Source organism: Contarinia nasturtii, unplaced genomic scaffold (assembly GCF_009176525.2).
Source record: "Contarinia nasturtii isolate CC-2019 unplaced genomic scaffold, AAFC_CNas_1.1 Cnas_scaffold_285, whole genome shotgun sequence".
Lineage (NCBI taxonomy): Eukaryota > Metazoa > Arthropoda > Insecta > Diptera > Cecidomyiidae > Contarinia > Contarinia nasturtii.
The window spans coordinates 2,870,903-2,891,071 of NW_022197640.1; the positions used below are offsets into that span (position 1 = coordinate 2,870,903).

At 33.5% G+C, this 20,169-nt stretch overlaps 3 protein-coding genes and 1 long non-coding RNA gene across 4 annotated transcripts in view; 2 read left to right on the plus strand and 2 right to left on the minus strand.

Moving 5' to 3' along the window:
• Window positions 1–402: 402 nt before the first annotated feature.
• LOC116337579 lies at window positions 403–2,572 on the plus strand. The gene is made up of 6 exons (XM_031762258.1): window positions 403–1,019; window positions 1,099–1,312; window positions 1,391–1,509; window positions 1,581–1,715; window positions 1,820–1,997; window positions 2,091–2,572. The coding sequence occupies exons 1-6, from the start codon at window positions 849–851 to the stop codon at window positions 2,504–2,506; spliced, it is 1,233 nt and encodes a 410-aa protein (XP_031618118.1). The 5' UTR covers window positions 403–848; the 3' UTR covers window positions 2,507–2,572.
• Window positions 2,028–11,363, minus strand: LOC116337576 (serine/threonine-protein kinase ATR). Its single transcript, XM_031762256.1, has 10 exons — window positions 10,983–11,363; window positions 9,732–10,909; window positions 8,347–9,635; window positions 7,984–8,280; window positions 6,838–7,905; window positions 3,850–6,753; window positions 3,735–3,771; window positions 3,256–3,635; window positions 2,929–3,159; window positions 2,028–2,858 (listed from the first exon to the last, which is right to left on the minus strand). Exons 1-10 carry the CDS (start codon window positions 11,231–11,233, stop codon window positions 2,730–2,732), a joined length of 7,764 nt encoding a protein of 2,587 aa, XP_031618116.1. The 5' UTR covers window positions 11,234–11,363; the 3' UTR covers window positions 2,028–2,729.
• Window positions 11,364–15,845: 4,482 nt separating this feature from the next.
• On the plus strand, window positions 15,846–17,930 carry LOC116337766. The gene is made up of 3 exons (XR_004200817.1): window positions 15,846–16,157; window positions 16,297–17,375; window positions 17,585–17,930. It is a non-coding gene; the product is annotated as an uncharacterized LOC116337766 (long non-coding RNA).
• A 1,148-nt stretch (window positions 17,931–19,078) lies between these two features.
• LOC116337840 (neuropeptide SIFamide receptor-like) overlaps window positions 19,079–20,169 on the minus strand; it is a 38,006-nt gene continuing 36,915 nt past the window's right edge. The window contains exon 7 of the mRNA XM_031762766.1: window positions 19,079–20,155. Within this exon, the coding sequence (XP_031618626.1) occupies window positions 19,947–20,155 (209 nt within the window). The 3' untranslated portion in view covers window positions 19,079–19,946. The remainder of the gene's footprint in view (window positions 20,156–20,169) is intronic.

Consider the following 20,169-nt stretch of genomic DNA (forward strand, 5'->3'; position numbering starts at 1 on the left):
AATTTCTTCACCGAATTCACCACTGCGAATTCAACCATTGCCTGTCAACAGGTGGCATTCCGTTTATTCGTTTGTTATCGACACGGAAAATAAGTTTTATTCCTATTTTATATTGTTTTCTTATTTTTTTCATTTAATCAACAAATAAAATTATTAAATTTAATCATAAATTTAGCATAAAAACTACTTATTGACTTGAATTTTGCTATTATGAATCGAAAACAGTTTGTTAACATCGAATTTGAATAAATTGTCTACATCGCACATTTACATAGATTCGTGCGCCAATGAGTAGATAACAAAAACAATATTGTTGTTGTTATTGGTGTTGATGATGTTTCGTGCGATGTTCCAATTGTTTCGAAGAACATTGACTTTCGGTCGTTGTCTCATTTGTTCTATGCAAATCGTTCGTTATTTTTCGTGTTCAACCAAAAAAAAAAAAAAAAATGAAAAGCGTTTGTATCTTAACTCATGGTCTTCAAAACGATTTTATTTATAAATATGTCAAATTAATCTGATTGGAAAAAAATGTGATTGAATTTGTCGGCATTAAAAAAACTGGATTCGGATTTACGCACGTGAATGATTTATAAATCTATTTTCGTGTATATTAATGCGACGTACAACAAAATCTCTTAAATGTAAACCAGTTTCACAAAATCACAAACAAAAAGTAACGATGAATTTGAAATATTCCGTCAATCCGGAATCTTCAAAATGATTTTTATTATGATACAAAAGTATACCGGACGTTAGTTCATTAAGAACTGTTGCGGGTATAACACACATCGTTTTGTCTTTTGTCTTCTATTTTATTTACCTCATATCTTTTCGAAAAACACACAATGTTGAAACCTATCAGTGAAATTATTCCATTTCTCGAAAAATCGTTGAACGCAACGATTTTGGATTTTTCGGCGGTGCCATTGACTGCAACTGGCGATAATTTCGGTAGCACTATAATGGCAATTAATGTAAAAGTTAAGCAAAACATTAGCAACAATTTATTGAATGAAGTAAGATCAAAATCGTTAATTTATCAATGAAGTGGAAGAAGAAAAATGTTTGTTTTACTAAAATCGCATGTTATTTCAGGTGAAAATGATTCGTTTGGCTGTTAAATTTCCGGTAACCGATGGTCTGCTCACATCAATATTTCAACCGACCATTACGTGTGTGAAAGAGAACTCATTTTACATGGAGATTGTGCCAGCACTATTTCAATTCCAGCGTGAATGTGGTATCACTGATGATAATTTGATTGATATTTTTATACAATGCTTAGGAGCACGTTTTTCACTCGATACACGTAAGAATGATTCATTTGATTTTTGGTTCGATGACATTTTAATGCCTCCGCGAATTTTGTTTTGTCAATTTTATTTAGATCACAAAATTGCCGACAAAAATGCTCTTCTCGTTTTGGAAAATATCAAATATAAGGGTTATCGAATCGGCGATCGAACAAACGGCTTTAATAAGTATGATGCGGAAGTAATGCTGGAGGTATGATCATTTTTGTGTTAAGCACGAGGAAATTTTAAACCATTTTTAACTCATTTTTGTATCGCATATAGAATATAGCGAAATTTCATGCACTTCCAATTGCGCTACGTGTGCTGAGACCGAGCGTATTCGAAGAAAAAATCAAACCATATTTGCAACGCATCAACTTATATGAAGGAATTGATACAGATGGCGAAATAACAAAGGTATGTATTTCCATTGTATTCACCCTTTTAGTTAAAAACATGTTTTTTTTCTTTCAATTTATATTCATTTATATTTTCTCTACCTATCGTCTTGTTACAAAAAGAGTCTTTGTGGCAGCGTTAGCAAAGTTCAAGGGCTTGATGAGAATCTACGGCAGAAGGTATTCAAACAGCTCAAACAATGTAGCGATCGGCGCAACAAGAATATTCTTGCAGAAGATTCACCATACACTGGAATTGCGCACTGTGACCTATGGACAAATAATATAATGTTCACAATTGGTAAAGAAAAATTCCAATTTAATGCCAAGATTTTCGAAGCTGTCATTGGTTTTATGTTTATTAATTTCTGTATTTCAATCACATTCCATTAAGATTCATTTGGGCGAGCTGACAAAGTCAAAATATGTGATTACCAATTGATGGCATATGATTCATTTGCTCACGATTTGGTATTCTTTTTATTCACCAGCATAGATCGTTCAATTCGAAAACAATATTTTGAACATTTCATTGAATATTATCATCAACATTTTTATAATACATTGGCAATGCTGCGATGCCCGCTTGAAGACTATACATATGAGAAGTGTCGATCGGAAATCGAAGCAAAAGCAAAATACGAACTTGAACACATTTTAAATATGTTGCGAGTCATATTGGCAGACAAACAGTCCAAACCAGGTGAATTGAATGCTGATTTCTTTTTCCGTGATGACTTTGTCAGTCCGAAATTCTATGATGTACTTTTTACACTTTTTACTGAATTTGAGCAGCTTAACTTTATTTAATATCAAATTAAGGTCATAATAAAACATTATTCGCAGTTATAATGTGAATTCGCGTAAATAATACGATTTATGGTGTTGTTATTGAATGTCTCATAACGTGTTTTTTTTTTCTATTCATCGATAAGAACTAGTTTGAATACAGTAGGACACAATTTGAACGGTTGTTGACACGAATAATGAATGTGTAGTATGAAGATTAAAAACGCTTTGTTTGTTCCGTCATTCAAAGGTAAGCTCCCCATCCGATATACATGCTAGCCAATTTATCAATATCAGTCGCCTCTGAAATACAATGATTCACCACACCTTCCGTTGATAGCGGCATATTTGAATTGACACCGTGCGTTTTTACCTTGAATAAATATTATCAAATCATTAATAACAAAATCGATTTGCATTTAAATTGGCTCATTAAAACTTACATATCCTTTCAATCGTTGTTCAATTTTTTGAACGTTTTGCATTGCTCCGGAATCGGTTCGTTCACTGCGACCATCCGATTTTGATTGTCGGCTCCAGCTAACCAATGGATCGTAGACAAATGGACGCAATACAGACATCAACGTTGGCATTTGATCTTGCAATACTTTTAATGTTATTTCACAGCATCGACGATATGAACCTTCTACACCAAGTGGACCCATTGCATGTACCTAATTAATTTAAAATATACAATTTTTAGATGACAAACAGGCGCGATGAGCAACATAAACGAATTATTCAAATGTCACGTCAACAAACATGCTTACCATATTATGTGTTAATCTGAATGGTACCACTTCAGGCACTTCGAATTGTTCACCTTTGTTGAACAAACAATTAAAATCGACGTGAACGATATCACCGCTATTTGAATCGAATAGAATGTTTTCACCGTGACGATCGCCCAAACCAAGTATATATCCAACAATAGACATCACAGCCGTTGTGCGCACATACGAATTTCGTGCTTCATACCAATTGTGAGGCGTTGTGAATCGTTCACGGAACCAATTTGAAAAAATTGGCGGACATTTGACAAGGGTACGCTTAAACCAATCACGTTTCTGTTCGAGCGGAGCATTTGTTAAGCGTTGACCTTCTTTGACCTCTGTGCTTGATACACCAATACGCTTTTGTTTATAATATCCTAAAGATGAAACGAAATTATGTTTTTTTTTTCAAATGGGATTTAGAAGCATTTTGAATAAATCAAATGAATGTTGGTTGAAAAATGTTTAAAACTAACCAGAGACAATATTTCTGAATGCTTGAAGATCCGGAACCTAGAACCAAAAAATAAACAGGAAAAAAATAATCAAAATGCAAACTAATTTTCAAGTGATTAGCCTCCAGATACTAACCCATTCAAGAATACCGCATTCTTCGTTCAATGGCATCACAGCATATGTACGAATATTCAAACGTCTTTGTCGTGCGTCTGAATTTTGATGTAAATACTGTTTAACAACCGAATTAAATTCCATCAAACGGAAATCTTTTCGTAAATCATCTTTCGGTTTCATCATAATCGTGTATTTTTTTCCATCACTGCCCATTAATGTAACGCGACGTGGTCGCTGTAGCGATGGTAAAACGGTAAGTTCATCTTTCATTCCAATGATATAAACCGCACGATTTGGGAATGCATTGAATGCCATGGCTGGTTCGTCACGTTGATGAAGCGGTGGTAAAACTGGTTGCATATACTTTTGAATGGGCAATAGAATTTGTGAGAATCCCGGTTTGGATAAAAGTGCCGGTAGCTGTGGATAAATTTGCTTAACGGAAAATTTCAATTGTTTGCCCGGCAATTCTTTGTTCGTTAATTCGATCATTTTTTCGGCCATTGCATTGAAATCTTGAATGAGTTTTTGCATTTCTTTTGACTGTAAACGTTTATCGGTTAATACTTCAGTGCATCGTCGTACACGACTTGCATATGAACTTTTGTACACGCTCAATATCATCCACAATGATTGTTGCGGAAATGATTGTATCAATTTAACCAAAATCGTTTTCAAAACATTGTATACATCGTTCGATGGATGACATATACGGCTTACCAATTGCGAAAAAGCCGTAAAGAATACAAACGGTGGCAATTTCAATGTATAATTTTCGGCAATTTGATTCATTTGTGTGGTACATTTTTTGAAATGATCTTCTTGTTTTTTATTTTTAAAATCACTGGCCGCCGTAAAATCCAACCAAATGCTAAGCGCCCGCGGCATCGATTGATAAACATACTTCGAACCAAATAGCATTGATTTGAAATATAATAAAAATATTTCCAATTGAATGTCGTACGCTTTTGGATTGTACAATTCGTGTGCGGTTTTTTCCGGCATAACGGCAAGCGTTTTATCCAGATATTGGGCATAATGTACGTGCGCCTTCTCCGAATCGCTTTGTATGGCCTGCTTAAAGCAATGCACATTCAGATTATTGCTAATATTCAATGACTCAGCATTATAGTATGCAATCAAAAACTTTGCTTCGGCATGGGCGAGATTATCAATGCTCTTACGATTTACTTTGTTCGGTTTAAGCTCTTCAATGCCACGTTCTAATACTTTGAAACAATTTGTTTGATCGCCCTTTTTCCACAAAAGTTTCGCCTTTTCAATGAACAAGAATTTCGGTTTGTACGATTCAGCGTTGAGAATATAAAGATCAGCCTGTTGAATGCATCCCTCTTCACGTGCCAAATCGATGCTCTTTATCCATGATGTTCCAATGTAATCGTTGATTTGGCTTTCTAATGATTTGAAAATATTCTCGTTCATATTATGACCGCTAGCCAATGACTTGACCTCATTCAAAACAATTCGACGTAGACACAGAACTGGTTCAATGATACGTGCTGCCGGTTGCAGTAGCTGCAAACGACCATCCCAATCGTGGAATAAGTTTTTAAGTGCATTCGACATTTGTGTTGCATCATAATTGTCATTTAAGAATTTCGATGTTAGCGAGTATGCTTGTTCAATTTCTGAAATCAAGTGTAATTTCATGACATTCGAATAGCCTTTGTGATAGCAATTTTGTTCGTCGCCAACAATACGCAGATCGGTGAGCACAGCCAATCGTGATTTATTTATTTCCGATTCAAAGATTTCGTTATTATTTTTACGAAAATCTAATAAAATTTGGCCACATCGAATGCCCCATTCGGAGCTTTCTTTAAAATTGGACGTGTCAATGAGTTCTTCCAATGCCTCGAATCGACTTAGACGCCACAATGGTTCAGCGGTGCTCTGTAATATAACATCAGCATTTTGATCGTATAGTTCTTTCATCAAACCTTCGGCCAATAGAATTGCGGTCTCCGGCTGGTCCAAACCCAAATAACATTCAATCATATCCTTTGCATTGCTTTCGATTAAACCATGAACGTGCATCATTCGTTCATAGCACACTGTCGATTCTTGTAAACGACCCTGAACATTATTTCGTAAAATTTGTTCTGTTAATGTGGGTTCGGTATCTTTTAAATTAAGTGCACCTTCCAATGAATCGGGATCCATCAATTCCGCATAGATTTGAAATAGAAACGATAATTCCTTTTGTAATCGTTGACCAGGATTTTCTTCAATGTATGTTTCCAAGTACATTAATGCCCGAGCATATTCGCCGCATCGGTAATTGGCACTGGCCAACAATCTCTTATCGAATTGATTAACAAAGTCGCTTACAATTTTATGGTATTGATCATTTTGTGATGTTCGAACCCATCGATCAAGGAAATCAAGTTGATTGAAAATTAATTTTGCACATTTTATTGCAATCACATCGATCGTATCGTTTTTTGCAATGGATTCCGAATTTGTCGACACGGAAAAATCTAGATCACGAATCGTTTTATAATTTATGTACGATTTACCTGATGTATTTCGATTATCTTCACTTTTGTTCGCAACATGATTAGCAATGGTTGAAAATTCCTCGGCAATTTGAAGACGATCGTTTGGTTCGCTCAATTGAATCGCATGTAGAATGATGTACGGTAATGCCATGGTTAAAATTCGAATATCAAAGCGCATGCTCAGTTTGAATGATCGTAATAAACTTCGTATTGAATCGTCGGTAATGACATCGACAGTTTTTGATGCCCACGTAAATGCCCATTCTTCATATGTTGTACATCGAATACTACCAAATACCGGATGAATTTTTAGTTTGGTAAATGATGTTGTTATTGTATAACATGATGTTAATAATGGTTCGACCAATGATTTCATGCGTTCCGGTATTGCTTGCCACACCTGGGGATGATCAGAAGAAAAAAATGTAAAAAATGGAAATTAATCAATAAGTAATGAAACAAAATGGAAAATTGCTTGCCGTACTTTTAAATTTTGATTTCTTTGTGGGCAAACATTTCGAGCCACTAAAATTTCCTGTATGGCCAACGAATATGCGTCAACATTTTTTGTATCTTTTTGCGACTGATAGGCAGAACACAGTTCGGTTAATGCCGTTATGGCAAATTCATCGGTGTTTATGCTCCGTGCAAATGACGCCTGTGGACGATAATTTGGCGATAAATGGCTCGGTTCAATGGCCGATAATTGTCCCAAGCATCTGCCAGCCGCAATTTGTAACGCCTCATCATGACTTTTAATACAAATCATCAAAATATCCAAAAGGTTTTCAATGCTGGAATGCATTTTCTGTTGGCCAATTATCAAATTATTCAATGCATTTCGATTGCTTTCAAATAATTCGGTCAAATAATCTAAACCATAGATGCGAATCCTTAAATTGTCATGGTTTATGTTTCGTAACGATGTCATAAAATCGGCAAAGAAACTGACATCCGATTTCTCTGTATATTTTGCAACGTGAGCTTTGATTTCATCGGAGACATTTGTATGTTGCAGAAAAAATAAGTCAGCAATGTGGGTGCTGAGTACATTGCCATTTTCAATGATTAAAAGTCGAAGAATTTCATTGACGGCTTCATGATGTGCCTCCATTAATGGTTCCAACGAAACGATTATCGTGCTCAGCAACGGTCCCAGCTTATCCAAATTAACCATTGAAATGAAAATCTTCCACACTTTTGCGCAAATATCCTTCAAATCCACCTGTTTTATGTCCAATGCCGTACGCAATACGGCCAATAACTTAAATCGAAATTGGGTAATATTTTCGGAGCCCATAAAACGCATAATACCGCCGATGCTCAATAGAATTTCGCGTTTCAATGATTTTTCATGGTCGTTAATTAAAATTTGCTCAAAATGACAAATCACACCGAGAAAGCGTTCTTTTAAGTAGTCAACCAAAATTTTGGTCGAAAATTCAGGCCGACAATTCTCCAATTCGGGCGCATCGCTGAGTAAATAACGAAATGTCCTCATGATAAATTCCGGCTTTTTATGATAATAAACCAGAATCTCAGCAACAGTTTGCTATTCAAAAGAGACAAGAAAGCGATTAATACAAACATACCACTGGAGTGGAATGTTATGATTGAATTTTCTAATCACCTTGATATCAAATCTTAGTAGCTCATACAGTGTATTGTCAGTATTATGTAAAACAAATTCCATCGCCTTTTCACGGACGTCATCGTTTTCGTACAGATGCAAATGCAAGTAGATCGATAAGAATGAATCGTTCAATGTCGATGCCACGTTTTTTTGAATAATTTCACTGATTTCCACAATTAAATCGATGCATTTTTCTTGCTTGATATACCATGGTACCAACAGTGCCAAAATGATGACACTGTGTTCAACGATAAAATCCTGTTTATCATCTGTGTATCCAAACATTTGACCAATCTAAAAATAATCATAAATTTATTGTTGTGAATTCTCCATCGCAAATTGATTAATATTCAAACTTACCGTTTGAAGTGATTTTTGTAATCCAACATTGTAGCTGATGTGATTGGAAACACACAATGTCACAATTAGCTTGAAAATATCCGTTTTATACCAAATGAGCAAATTTTTCGGTGTAATGCCAAATTTGTAGCACATTTCGGTGGCACGTAGAGCCGCCTGTCGTGACAACATTGATTTTGATGACATACAAAAATACAATATCATTCGAAAGCAATTCAACAGCATTGGTTCAGTAATTTCGTTTGATGTAGCAAATGATGATATCAATTGTAGGGCACTGGATTGGTTCGCATATTGATCGCTCATCAAAAACTTTTTTGTGCATTGCAACAGTTGTTCAAGGCATTTGCGTACAACAAATTGATTGCCACACTTTGGAAATATCACCATATACCGACCCATCGAGCTTCGAATATCGATGTCATCGTCAATGATTGGATTTAGCCAATAATCAATGGCCTCTTTGTACCGCTCCAAATCCAGATGATTCAAAATCGATGGCAAACACAGTGACATATTTGCTCGAATTTGTGTTTCATTCGATTTGAACAGTTTGAAATAGTTGACATGGAATTTATCGTTGATGTTATAATATGTGGTTAATGTGCTTACAAATTTTCCATTATTTTTGTCGAGAAATTGCAGCATTACCTTTGCTTCGTCGCCATTAAATTGATAGTGTGTATCGCATTTCGGGCAAATGACTTTGTATGGATATGTATTGCCTTTATTCGTTTGAAAAATGTATGCCAAACCCGATGAGATGCAGTACAATTCACTCAAACGACGTGATATCACCAAATGATTGTTTGCATTCGATGCGATGGTCTTGAGAAATTTTTCAAAATCTGAAATCCCATATGTATTCACTTGAATGACACAGCTCACTAAAACATTTATTATTTGATCCAAGCATTCGGGTTGCGTCAGATTGCTGCATATTTGTCCGAGAATGTCCATAAAAATGTCTTTGTTCTTCGTTAAAATATACTTTAAATTGATGCACGCAATCATTTGTAGAGCATGCTCTTGCCATGATGAAATTTCACTGTTCCGTACAAATGGTGACTCCATGATTTTGTTCAATCGTCTTGTTTCCTCTTCGAAACTGGCTTGCAAATGATTAAATAGCAATTCCGAGCATCGTATGAATGGGCACAAAGCGATCAATAGCAATTGTGATTGTAAATAATCATCAATCTCTTGTGCATCTGACACACTCAAAATGCCAATTGCGATTTCGGTGAATAGCAACAGTGTGGTTGTATCAACCAATGGACTGTACTTACCTAGGGACGATTAGAAGAAAACAATGGAAAAGAATGAAAATGAATCAATAAGTAATGGAAAAAGAATCGAAAGAATGGATCAAGAACTGTACTTACTTTTTAGCAACAAAGAGAAATTCATTATCACATATTTGCTAAGCTCATCCAATTGCGGTAGTAATCGTCTTGATACTGTTTCCATATGCATTTTAAACACCTTGCGCATATCGGTCATTAAATGTCCAGCCACTTTTGTCAAAATATATTTGCTGCACATTTCCCGTTGTAGATGAATCGATAGATTATACTCCATAAAACGAACGGTTTTTAAAATGGCAGCCAAACACTTCAAATGATTTATGATTGTTTCGGTCGTTGAATTTTGTTGGTTGAGAATTTCATGGGTTTTCGTATCGGCCACGCACCACGATTGCATATGGCCATTTTTCATTTGTTCCAATACAACCGGACCGAGGAGTTCGATATTTTTCCGAAAATCAATGTCATTGGCCAGTGTCTCTTTCACAAATTTATACATATTTCTGTGTGTAAACTCATCGCCAACATCATATGAAATGGCCTTGATCAATGTGTATATGGACGGAACAATTTTTTCATAATATTGTATACCGAAATTGTGATGCGTTTGCAGAATTTTTAAGCATGTATTTATTGTTTGACGCAAAATGTTCGCATCAAATAATTTTGCAATGTGTTGATTGTTCAACAAATCATTTACGTATTTAATAAACTCTTCAATATCGTCGGGTTTAACGAGTTTGTGATGTATCCAGGTTGGTATACGCGTTTCGATCTCTTCAATACACTCCAAAATCCATACGATCATCGGCTGCAGCGTTTCATTTAATGTTAATGTTGTCTTGAGCAACCGTGAAAAAAATCGCAAACATTTCGATTTAATTTCAATACTTGCATTTGTGAATGTATTCAAAATGCATTTTGTACATTGTGTCGTTCGTTCAACATCTGAGTTGGCCATTTGAATAGCCATATCACCCAACAATTTCACATTTGTCATTAGAATATAATTTTGCGATTTAATATTGGCTATTTTGATTTGTTTGAATGAGCAATCTTTGTCAATCGTTGTCATATCAAAATCGTCCATCTCAAACATGGTTACTGTCAACGGCTTTGACGCCTGCACAGGACCATTTGACAGTAAATTGGTGAATTCAATATATTTGTTAAGCAATTTATTGTACAATGGTGGCTGCTTCAAATAACTTGCTGTCAACACGTTTTCTTGGAGATTTCTTGATGTTTCTAATAAACTGAAAATCATCAAATATCGAATGAATAGTTAAAAATTTATGCGATTTTTTTGGTCATGCAATTTATGTTTACCAGTAAAATTGTGGCTCGTTTGACATCCAAATCACTTGATTGAGCAGCCAAATGACGGTGGCGTCTTGCATGAGTCGATCACGTTCATCACATACCAATGTTTTGATGAACATACCAGGATCATCATACGTCAAATTCTTTGCAATCATATTGATAACCATCTCTCTTTTTGATATGGACAACAATAAGTTTTTAAAACTCGATGTCACATGTTGGGACACAGCCAAACGTTCCGTATTGTTGCCACTCATCGTTACAATTCTAATCCATCAATTCACCAAACACTAAATACAAATACTGAATTTATGAACTACTTTCCTTTTCGCGTTTACGTTTTGCGCGGTTTGTTGATCTGCTGTCTTAGTGTTGTTCGTGTTTTGATTAAGTTCGCGCGCTCAAAGAAGATATCTGTCACATTGACACTTTTTGCCGAAAAAATGTACTAGATTTAAAGACGTGCTAGTACGAAAAAGACGACTTAAATCAAATTAGAATTATTTCTAATACATATTTGAAAAAAAAAAACATAAAAATGTACCTAGATGTTTGCTGAAAAATGTGTACAAAAAATAAAATAAAAACAGAAAATCATTTGATTTTTCGGCTATAAGTTATTTATTTAGTTCTTTCATTAATTTCGTTAATATTATTATCAATGTTATTGTTATGCTTTGTGGTATTCTTCCATTTTTCCATTTTTTTTATTCTTCATGCGTTTCTTTGTTGTTTTTTTTTGGAATGGTGTATTTTGTTTTTAAATGTTCGTTCTTGTTTTCACAAAATTTCCGTTACACACACATATAATTGATGCGCAATTGGATTGTGCTTCATATATCTTACTTTTCTTGTCGTTTTTTATTCTCTCTTTCATTTTATCTAAGCCGAATCGGTCCAAATATGTTTCATCCCATTTTCTGCGGAAAAATAAAACTTACGCCTACAATTCCTGTGTCAATATTACAAATTATTTCTAACGGCCTGCGTTAAAATCAACGTGACTATTTCACATTGACGTGTGTGTGTGTGTGTTTGTGTATTTGTGTTTGTGTATGTGAATGCATGTCTATAGATGCAGTGAGTATTAAATTATTATTCCTCTAAGAAAGAAATTTACACTCTGACTGTAATCAGTGTTCCATCAAATAAATAGACTAACCAAAAAAAAAAAAATCTTGCGCAAAGAGTTTCAAATATTCTTGTAAAATTCTTTCATGAAAGTGTGTAATAAGTAAAAAAATAAGAATCGATTTCAATCGAATATTAAAATCGTATGAAAAAGATACTGGGTAAAAGAGTTTTTTTTTTCGTAAAAATTAACACGCTTTTAAAATTGATTTTAACGTTGAAAAATGTAACGCTTCGACCCGGTGGTCATTTCTGTGTCACATGGAATAACCAGTATCCAAATAAATTACTCATGTCGATTCGTTTCACTTGTTTTCCAAAAATATCATTTGAATTGTTCATGTAATGAATTATGAAACTTGACATTCTAATTGAATTGTACAAAAGAAAAACACACTTAGTTTTTCAATATTTCCAACTTCAATTCTGATCAAAACAATAAAACCGCTTCAACTTTATAATGAGATAAAATATTTAGATTTTAGCCCCGAGTGAAATTTGTCGCAGATTTTCAATATCAGAGTGAATTTTTGGAGTTGAAGACCAGTTTTGATATTTCAGTTTTAGCACTAAATCCTCAAAACCACCTTTTTGGGGCAATTGTCAATCTCTCAAACGTATTATTGTAAATTGTCTAAAATCAAAGCTGTAAACAATCGATTGTAATAAAATGATGATTACACAAAATGGTTGACCATGTTTCAATATACTTCCAACCATTTTCCAGTGTTATATCATTTTTTCCGTTATCATTTTCTGCGCTAAAGATTTTTTTACGTTTTTTGATATGTTTTGTACGGATTATGAGAAGACACGCAAAAATGTTTATGAAAACATCAAAGGAATACTGGAATTTTTAGTTTGAGTTGGACAGCAATCAATTTACTTTTTATTTTCAATCTTGGAAAACAAATAATAATAAAAACATAAATGGAAAAATGTGATTTACGGCACCCACCGTCTGAAAATAAATTTGAAGAATGATAGGGCAGTATTCCTCGGACATTTGACTCTCGCATTTCCTTTTTTTAATTCGTCTAAAATAATTTCCTAAGAATGGCACAGTAATGTACCACCACAGTGTATGTCCCTTATAAATATAGCCATAGTATACAAAAAAGCCTAGTATTTTCTTGCTCTTTTCCTTTAAATTATGAAATATTTTCAGTATCTTCTATATTTTATATGTATCTCGCTTCATTCACGACTGACCTTAATTCTAAAAAGTATGATTACTTTTTCACTTACACCTTGGATTAAATCTATTTGTATTTTTTGGTTATTTTCTTCTGGTTTGGTTTGTGCGATGACTTTCATATTGATTACATGTATTGAACTCTAATTATGCAATACATAATACAATGTATCGATCGATGATGAACGGAACACATTTTGCGATTGAACATTAAGTGCCGAAACAAAATGTTTTCAGTTCATCGTCATTGACACTTCCTGGCTCTACAACATTTCTATATTTTCTTTCTTTCGGTGTGCTCAATTTTTTTTGTTGTTGTTATCTCTGCTTTGTTTGATATTCAAACTATTGGATACACATACAAAGAGTTTTTTTTTATTCTTAAATTTATTATTATCAATTACAATTTATGTGTAATTTTTTATTGATTTTTATCATTCAAAATTTGTTATTTTTTTCTGAATATTTCAAGTGTTGTTTATAATATCGAATCTGTATACATTATTTGATATAATTTCTTAAAACCCAAAATGATTGAGAAAGAAATGAAACGCAAATATGGTATATGAGTCCGTCCTTGCAGCGCTCTGTTCTATTTTGTCAAAATTAGTTTGTCATAGTTGTGATCATCACCATCATGTACGATATTCATTCAAAAATCGACCACACTTTTTTTTAAACTCTTATTCATATTTTTTGAAAAAAAAAAAAAAGACAGCAACTGAGAAATATTTTGTTGGTCAAAAAAAAATAAACTGTTCCCAGTGTGTAAAATGTTTCAATCATAAAATATATTTGCATCTAAAATGACTAAAAAGTGATTAATTATTCATAATAAAATTATTAATCTAGATATTAATTGTATGTCATAATGAAAATTCACCGTTGCTGAGGTTAATATGGAACTCATTCATTTAATCGATAATATTAGCATCAAACATTTATTTTTTGTGTGAACCCAAAACACGAACTATAAATCAATCGAATGAATGTACAATTTGTACATTGACACCTCAACAAACGGTTTAGATAGCATTAAAGTCAATTTTATAAGCAACAAACAATGAATAAAACTGGATACACGAAAATGACAAATACTGGCATTTTCTAACGAACAAAAATAAAATTCAAATTGATATTTACATATCTAATCCAATGTCTCCCCCCAACATCGTTGGACGGCTCAAATTGTTATTTGTGTCGAAGAATCAATTCATTGTTTTTTAGTTTCTAAAAAAATAGAATGATTTTTGTTTACGTATTATAATTAATTTTGTATTTTCAAATATTTTTATGCCATTGGTTTTGTGGTATTTCATCTTTTTTTCACACTTAAGATTATCATCTATTTAGGTCACATATACACAGAAAAAGATGATGTGGCATCAAACAACAACAAAATCTGTAACTGGGCTTCGTTTGTTTTGCCGCTTTTGTGGGGGATAAAGTTAAATTAAACGACTGACACAAACTAAAACGGCCTCAATGTTATCAAGTGTCATTTTTAACGTTGAAAAATGTAACGTTTTCACCCATTTCGGTGGTCATTTTCGTGTAAAATAGATGGTAGACTATAGGCATAAATTTACAATCGATATCAATTTTCCATAGAAAAAAATGATGATTTCTCAACTGTTCGTAAAAGACTTCTTCAAAGAGAAAACGTTTTCGTTTTACAGTTTTGGAGGCCCTTTCGAAGGTTTTGGTGGAAATGGCTATTTCAGACGCTGAAGAATATCCATGAACATTACATTCAGTTTTGCTTTCGTTGGCTTACATACATTTCTATACACACATAGTATGACTTTGTATGTATGATACAGTTTCTTACTACTTCTTATATTAATAAGCAAAACGATTGGCAAGCGAGTGAAAATAATGAATAAACAAAAAATTCATGATTATTGAATTTTTGTAAACATTATCGTTATAAGCGTTGTATTTTCTTTTTCCTCATTGTTGAGATGTATAGAATGTGGTTGTCGTGCGTTTGAAGAAAAAATCAACACAACATTTCAATGTGAGTAAGTTTTCATGGAAAGGAGCATGCGAATATGTTTGTGTTCAAGTAACTCACTTTCAGTTTTTGCATTAGTATTAACACATCGCATTGGCATCTCAATTGAATTTGTATGAGATTTTTTGTTGGTCACATTGCCGGTTTACAGAATTTAGTTACTGTCAAAACGAAAATCGCATTGATCTTCATTTTTTTTGTTAGTAATTTCGCTGCTTTTGAGTTTTATTTTGCTTGATCCTGTTCATTGATTGTTGTGCGGTTAATTAGAAATCTAGAATCATTCGTGAATATTGTATTCGGCATACAATTAAATAAACTCATCATTTATATTCCGCTCATTCTCAAGTAAATCAATAGGCATTTTTGTGTGATTTTAGAATAAATGGAAGCATTTACGGTGAATTTTGAGTTTGCTTCTGTTTTTATTTTAAATTAACAGAACATCTAAAAAATAACAACGTAAGAAATCCAAATTTCATCACCATTTGTGTCGATGAATGTCGCATTATTGTTTCTAAGAAAGAGCATTCATATTAAAATGTGAAATTCGAATGATCCCAATTGGAATGAATTGTACTTGAAACGCAACGAAACGATGATTTAAGACTGTGTGACAAACTGCAGGAATTTTTCGCAAACGAGAATCATTTTGATCGTTGACAGTTTCAGTTCAGACAACATACTCGTTGAATGAGGTTCAGAATAAAAAGTGAGTCGATCGGATTATCATGGGAACGAATTCGCCACATATTTCAAGTCCTCAAGTGGTTCGTTTATGAAATTGGCATTGCTCCGGGTTTTCCACTGTCCGTCGTCATATTGAAACCGACAAAGAGTTAAATATTTTAAATGTTTGTTGTTTTTTTTATACTCCCATTTATTAGTGATTTTGATGTGTTGAATTGATTGTATCGAAAAAATGCCATATTCATTCAATTTATTTGTATGGTTTTTTTTTTGTTTTTGTTCTATAGGAAAACATCACCGTTGACGCAGGAGAATACCACTGGCTGGCTCGATACAATCAACGCGAGAAAAAAGGAAAAAAATATCGAAAGAAATTCCAGGATGAGGAAAGAGCGCACATGGACTCGTTAATTTTCATGCCATCTCCAATTTGTTTAGAAATTTTACATCGAAACTCGAGTCGCAATGATGGACAAAGCCCTTGCTGTGTATTCGTAACGAAAATATGTCTTGCTAAAATTCGATCATTACTCTGATTCTGTTCATGCAAGTGATGAAACAGCCAACATGTTGACGAGACGGTGATATCAAGTACGAGACGGTGTTATGATTTTGCCAAAGGTTATCATCACAAAAATGAGTAAGCGACAAATTCAACGTCTTCGCAAATGAAAGCGATTGGAACAAGCTGCCCAGCCAAACAATGTTGTTCAGCCAATTGTTGCATATCCAAATCCATCACAACCACTTTTAGTTCCCAAAATCGTGGTATTATTCAAAATGAAACTAAATGACGCCGGTGAATGGGTATAAGTAGCAATGCAAACAAAAACTGTTTGGGACCGGAACATACTTGCGGCCAAATGTATCATGTACAAAGGTAATCGAAATTGATCTATTAGATTTTGTTTGAATGTTTATTATATGGTTCGTTGTGTTTTCAATGATATGCCATTGTGAGGTGTTCGGTGAAGAAATACATCCATCACTAAAGCGTCCACGACCGCAACCTCATGTCCAGCCACCTGATGCGCCAGCCGATGAAGACGACAATTGGCACGACGAATGGTTCTATGAGAATTACGACGAGTGGTACAGTGTAGCAGGCATTTGGGAGGAAGATCAGTTTGGAAATATTATCGTGCATATGCTTGACAATTAATGAACAAACATCGACGTCATTTAGTATTAAAATAAGAAAAAATAATGTAACAATAGTTACTTAGCTAGGCTTGATTTAGTATACATAAGTGTGCTATCTGTGGCCTTGCAAACTAATTAGATAATAATTAGGTCTTGATGAATCCGATTGTGGATCATTGGGATAGTTGTACAACTGCACCGCGTACATCTCGTACGTTTGTAGGTAAGTAGAATTGATTGAAAAAAGCGCAATACTGATGACTATGAATCAAATCAACTTTTATATCATACTAATTGAATTTTTTTCTCTTTTTTCTTCCACTGGTGACGTTGAATATGACTGAAACTACACAAAAATTCGGGCCCAAATTTGACCGTGAACTTGTGCTTGGCAATGGGTGAATTTGCATTACAAATTGTTCCTTGGGATAGTATTAAATATCCCCAGTAATTAATATTTTTTGTGCACTGATATACAAACAAGGGTCTCATTAACCCACTGTGACCTATCTGACGCTCTTGCAGGCTTATAAAAGGTTATTTTGAACATTCTTCAAACAAGTATTATGGCCGTAAAATGAAATCATTTCACGCTATTTAGTGATATCATTTTAAAAAAAAATGTTTGATAACCAAAAAGTTCATCCATGCAGAAATAAATAAATTAAAACTCTCGAAAGTGAACATAATAAAATTGAATTTTTCGCCCATTTTTACATGTAAATGTTGGATAAAATTCAAAAATTTTTCGTCAAATAAAAAATCAGTACAAAATTGTTTGAAAGAGAGTGACCTTCATTTGAGATTCGTACATTAATTATATGCCATTTTAGCCGGAAGCTTCGAAACTATTTGCGAAAATAAATATTCAAAATCAATCAAACTAATAAACATGACAACCATAGTTTCAAATATTTTTTTTACTCTTGTATGGCAGAAAACCAATGGCTGGTTGTATTTCAATATACAATAAATCAGGGATTGTTCCTCTGAGGAGGAGGAATGGTGAGGAGGAAAATGAGGAGGAGGAGGAGAGCGAGGAGGATCCTCCTCCTCAACTGAGGAGGAAAATGTTTTTAGCTAAAAATGATATTTTTGTGATAAAAATAGCCCTTTGAGCAAAAAAAACTTTTCCTCCTCAGTTGAGGAGGAGGATCCTCCTCGCTCTCCTCCTCCTCCTCATTTTCCTCCTCACCATTCCTCCTCCTCAGAGGAACAATCCCTGCAATAAATATATGTAATTATTATTTTGAACTTTGATTGTTTTTTTTTCTTCTCTTTAATAAAATTTATTCACTAGAAAATATAAAAAAGCGAACATGGTCTGGTTAAACAAGCGACATAATTTATTATTATTATTGTTGTTGTTGTTTCGAGTAGGTGTTAAAATGTTTTAAACAAAGTCCGTAACCTTGTAGGCTCTCTCACAAAATATACCTTCGTAATTTTTAAATTAAAAAAAAAATTGTAATAAGAAATATGGAATTGTGCGGTGTTAAGAAAAAATTCGAAAAATATATAAAAAAGGATTTTTAAGATTCACATTATCCAAAAATATTGAGAGCGAGAGAGGGAGAGAAAAAGGCGATATTTTTAATCTAAAATTATAAGGTATACATTAACTTAAATTGGTGAGCCTGCATCGCTACGAACTCAAACCTTTAAAACGCTAATTTCTTATTAAATCTTACAAATGTAAATTTATACTTTTTTTGTTCATTCATTGTTACGTTAGATATGTATTCACTGGTGACAAGTTGAAATGTTATTTGTTAAATTGTTTGTTGTGTGTTTTGTTTTCACTGTCTTATTTATTTTCAGATGAATCTCATATAAATAATTTTTTTTGTTATTGTTTTGCATTTGTAGAAATTTTACAAAATTTGTTTTTATTTATTTATTTTTGTTAAGAAAATTATGGCAAAAAGTTCCTTTTGTCTTTACTTGTTGTATGTTCATTTGAACGTAGTTATTTTATTTGTGTGCGATATTCTCCGTTAAAACAGCTCAATGTCAATCACCATATACATCCAGAATGAATGATGTTTGACTGTAATGACGATAATGATAGAAGTGATTGCATTCAGTGATTCTTAGCTTGTCATTTGTGTTTTATATTAGTTTACCTAATAATAATTTTCAGATTGATAGTTATATTTCATTCGATGTGGCTATTGTTTAAAGTGTTGTTTTATTTTGTCTTCATCATATTAATCGCTTCAAAAATATTCGACACATGTTGTGTTTGTGTATTATTGTGTGTATTTGTGTCTGTGTTTAACCTACCTGAATCGTATAATATGGGGAAAAAGGAGGAGATGTTGCATGCAATTACATGCTCTTCATTTTGTTTTGTTTTGTATAAAATCAAACAAAATTGTCTAAAAGCGTGCAGTTTTTTGTTGTTGTTTGTTTGTTTTTTTTTTTTCCTTTACCCTTTTCATCACAATTCATCTACACTAAAACTTAGCCATAAATAGTTAATATACGTTTCACTAATCAGATTCAAGTTGCATTTTGTTCCTAATATGTTAGGCTCACAGCACATAGCGCACATTTGTTTTTTGTGCGCTACAATGTATTTATTTTTTTTTCTATTTATCGATTTTTGTTTGTTTGATGTTCCATGGTGCATTTTAAAAAATAATTATACAATTATTTTCGGACCAAATCTCTTATTTAATGTGTAAATAACATCATTTTGATTGGTTGATAGTCGTGGGCGGCATTTTTAAACGATACATTTGCTAAAATGTAATCATCCCACTCTCTCATTGATGATCGGACGAGTGAGTTAGTCTATGAATTCAATACTTTTCTTCGGTGAATTGGTTTGACTGTCGGTTTTCTTTAAAATCGATACATGATGATGGGGATGAATGTCATTGTTTCGATTCATTGATGGAAATTGCAGCACAGAATCCTGTTTTAGCAAATATCCTCGTCGTTGATCGGCAAATGAAATGACTGAGTCCTGTTTCACCAATTGTGCTCGGTGCATATCTAAATAAGAAAAA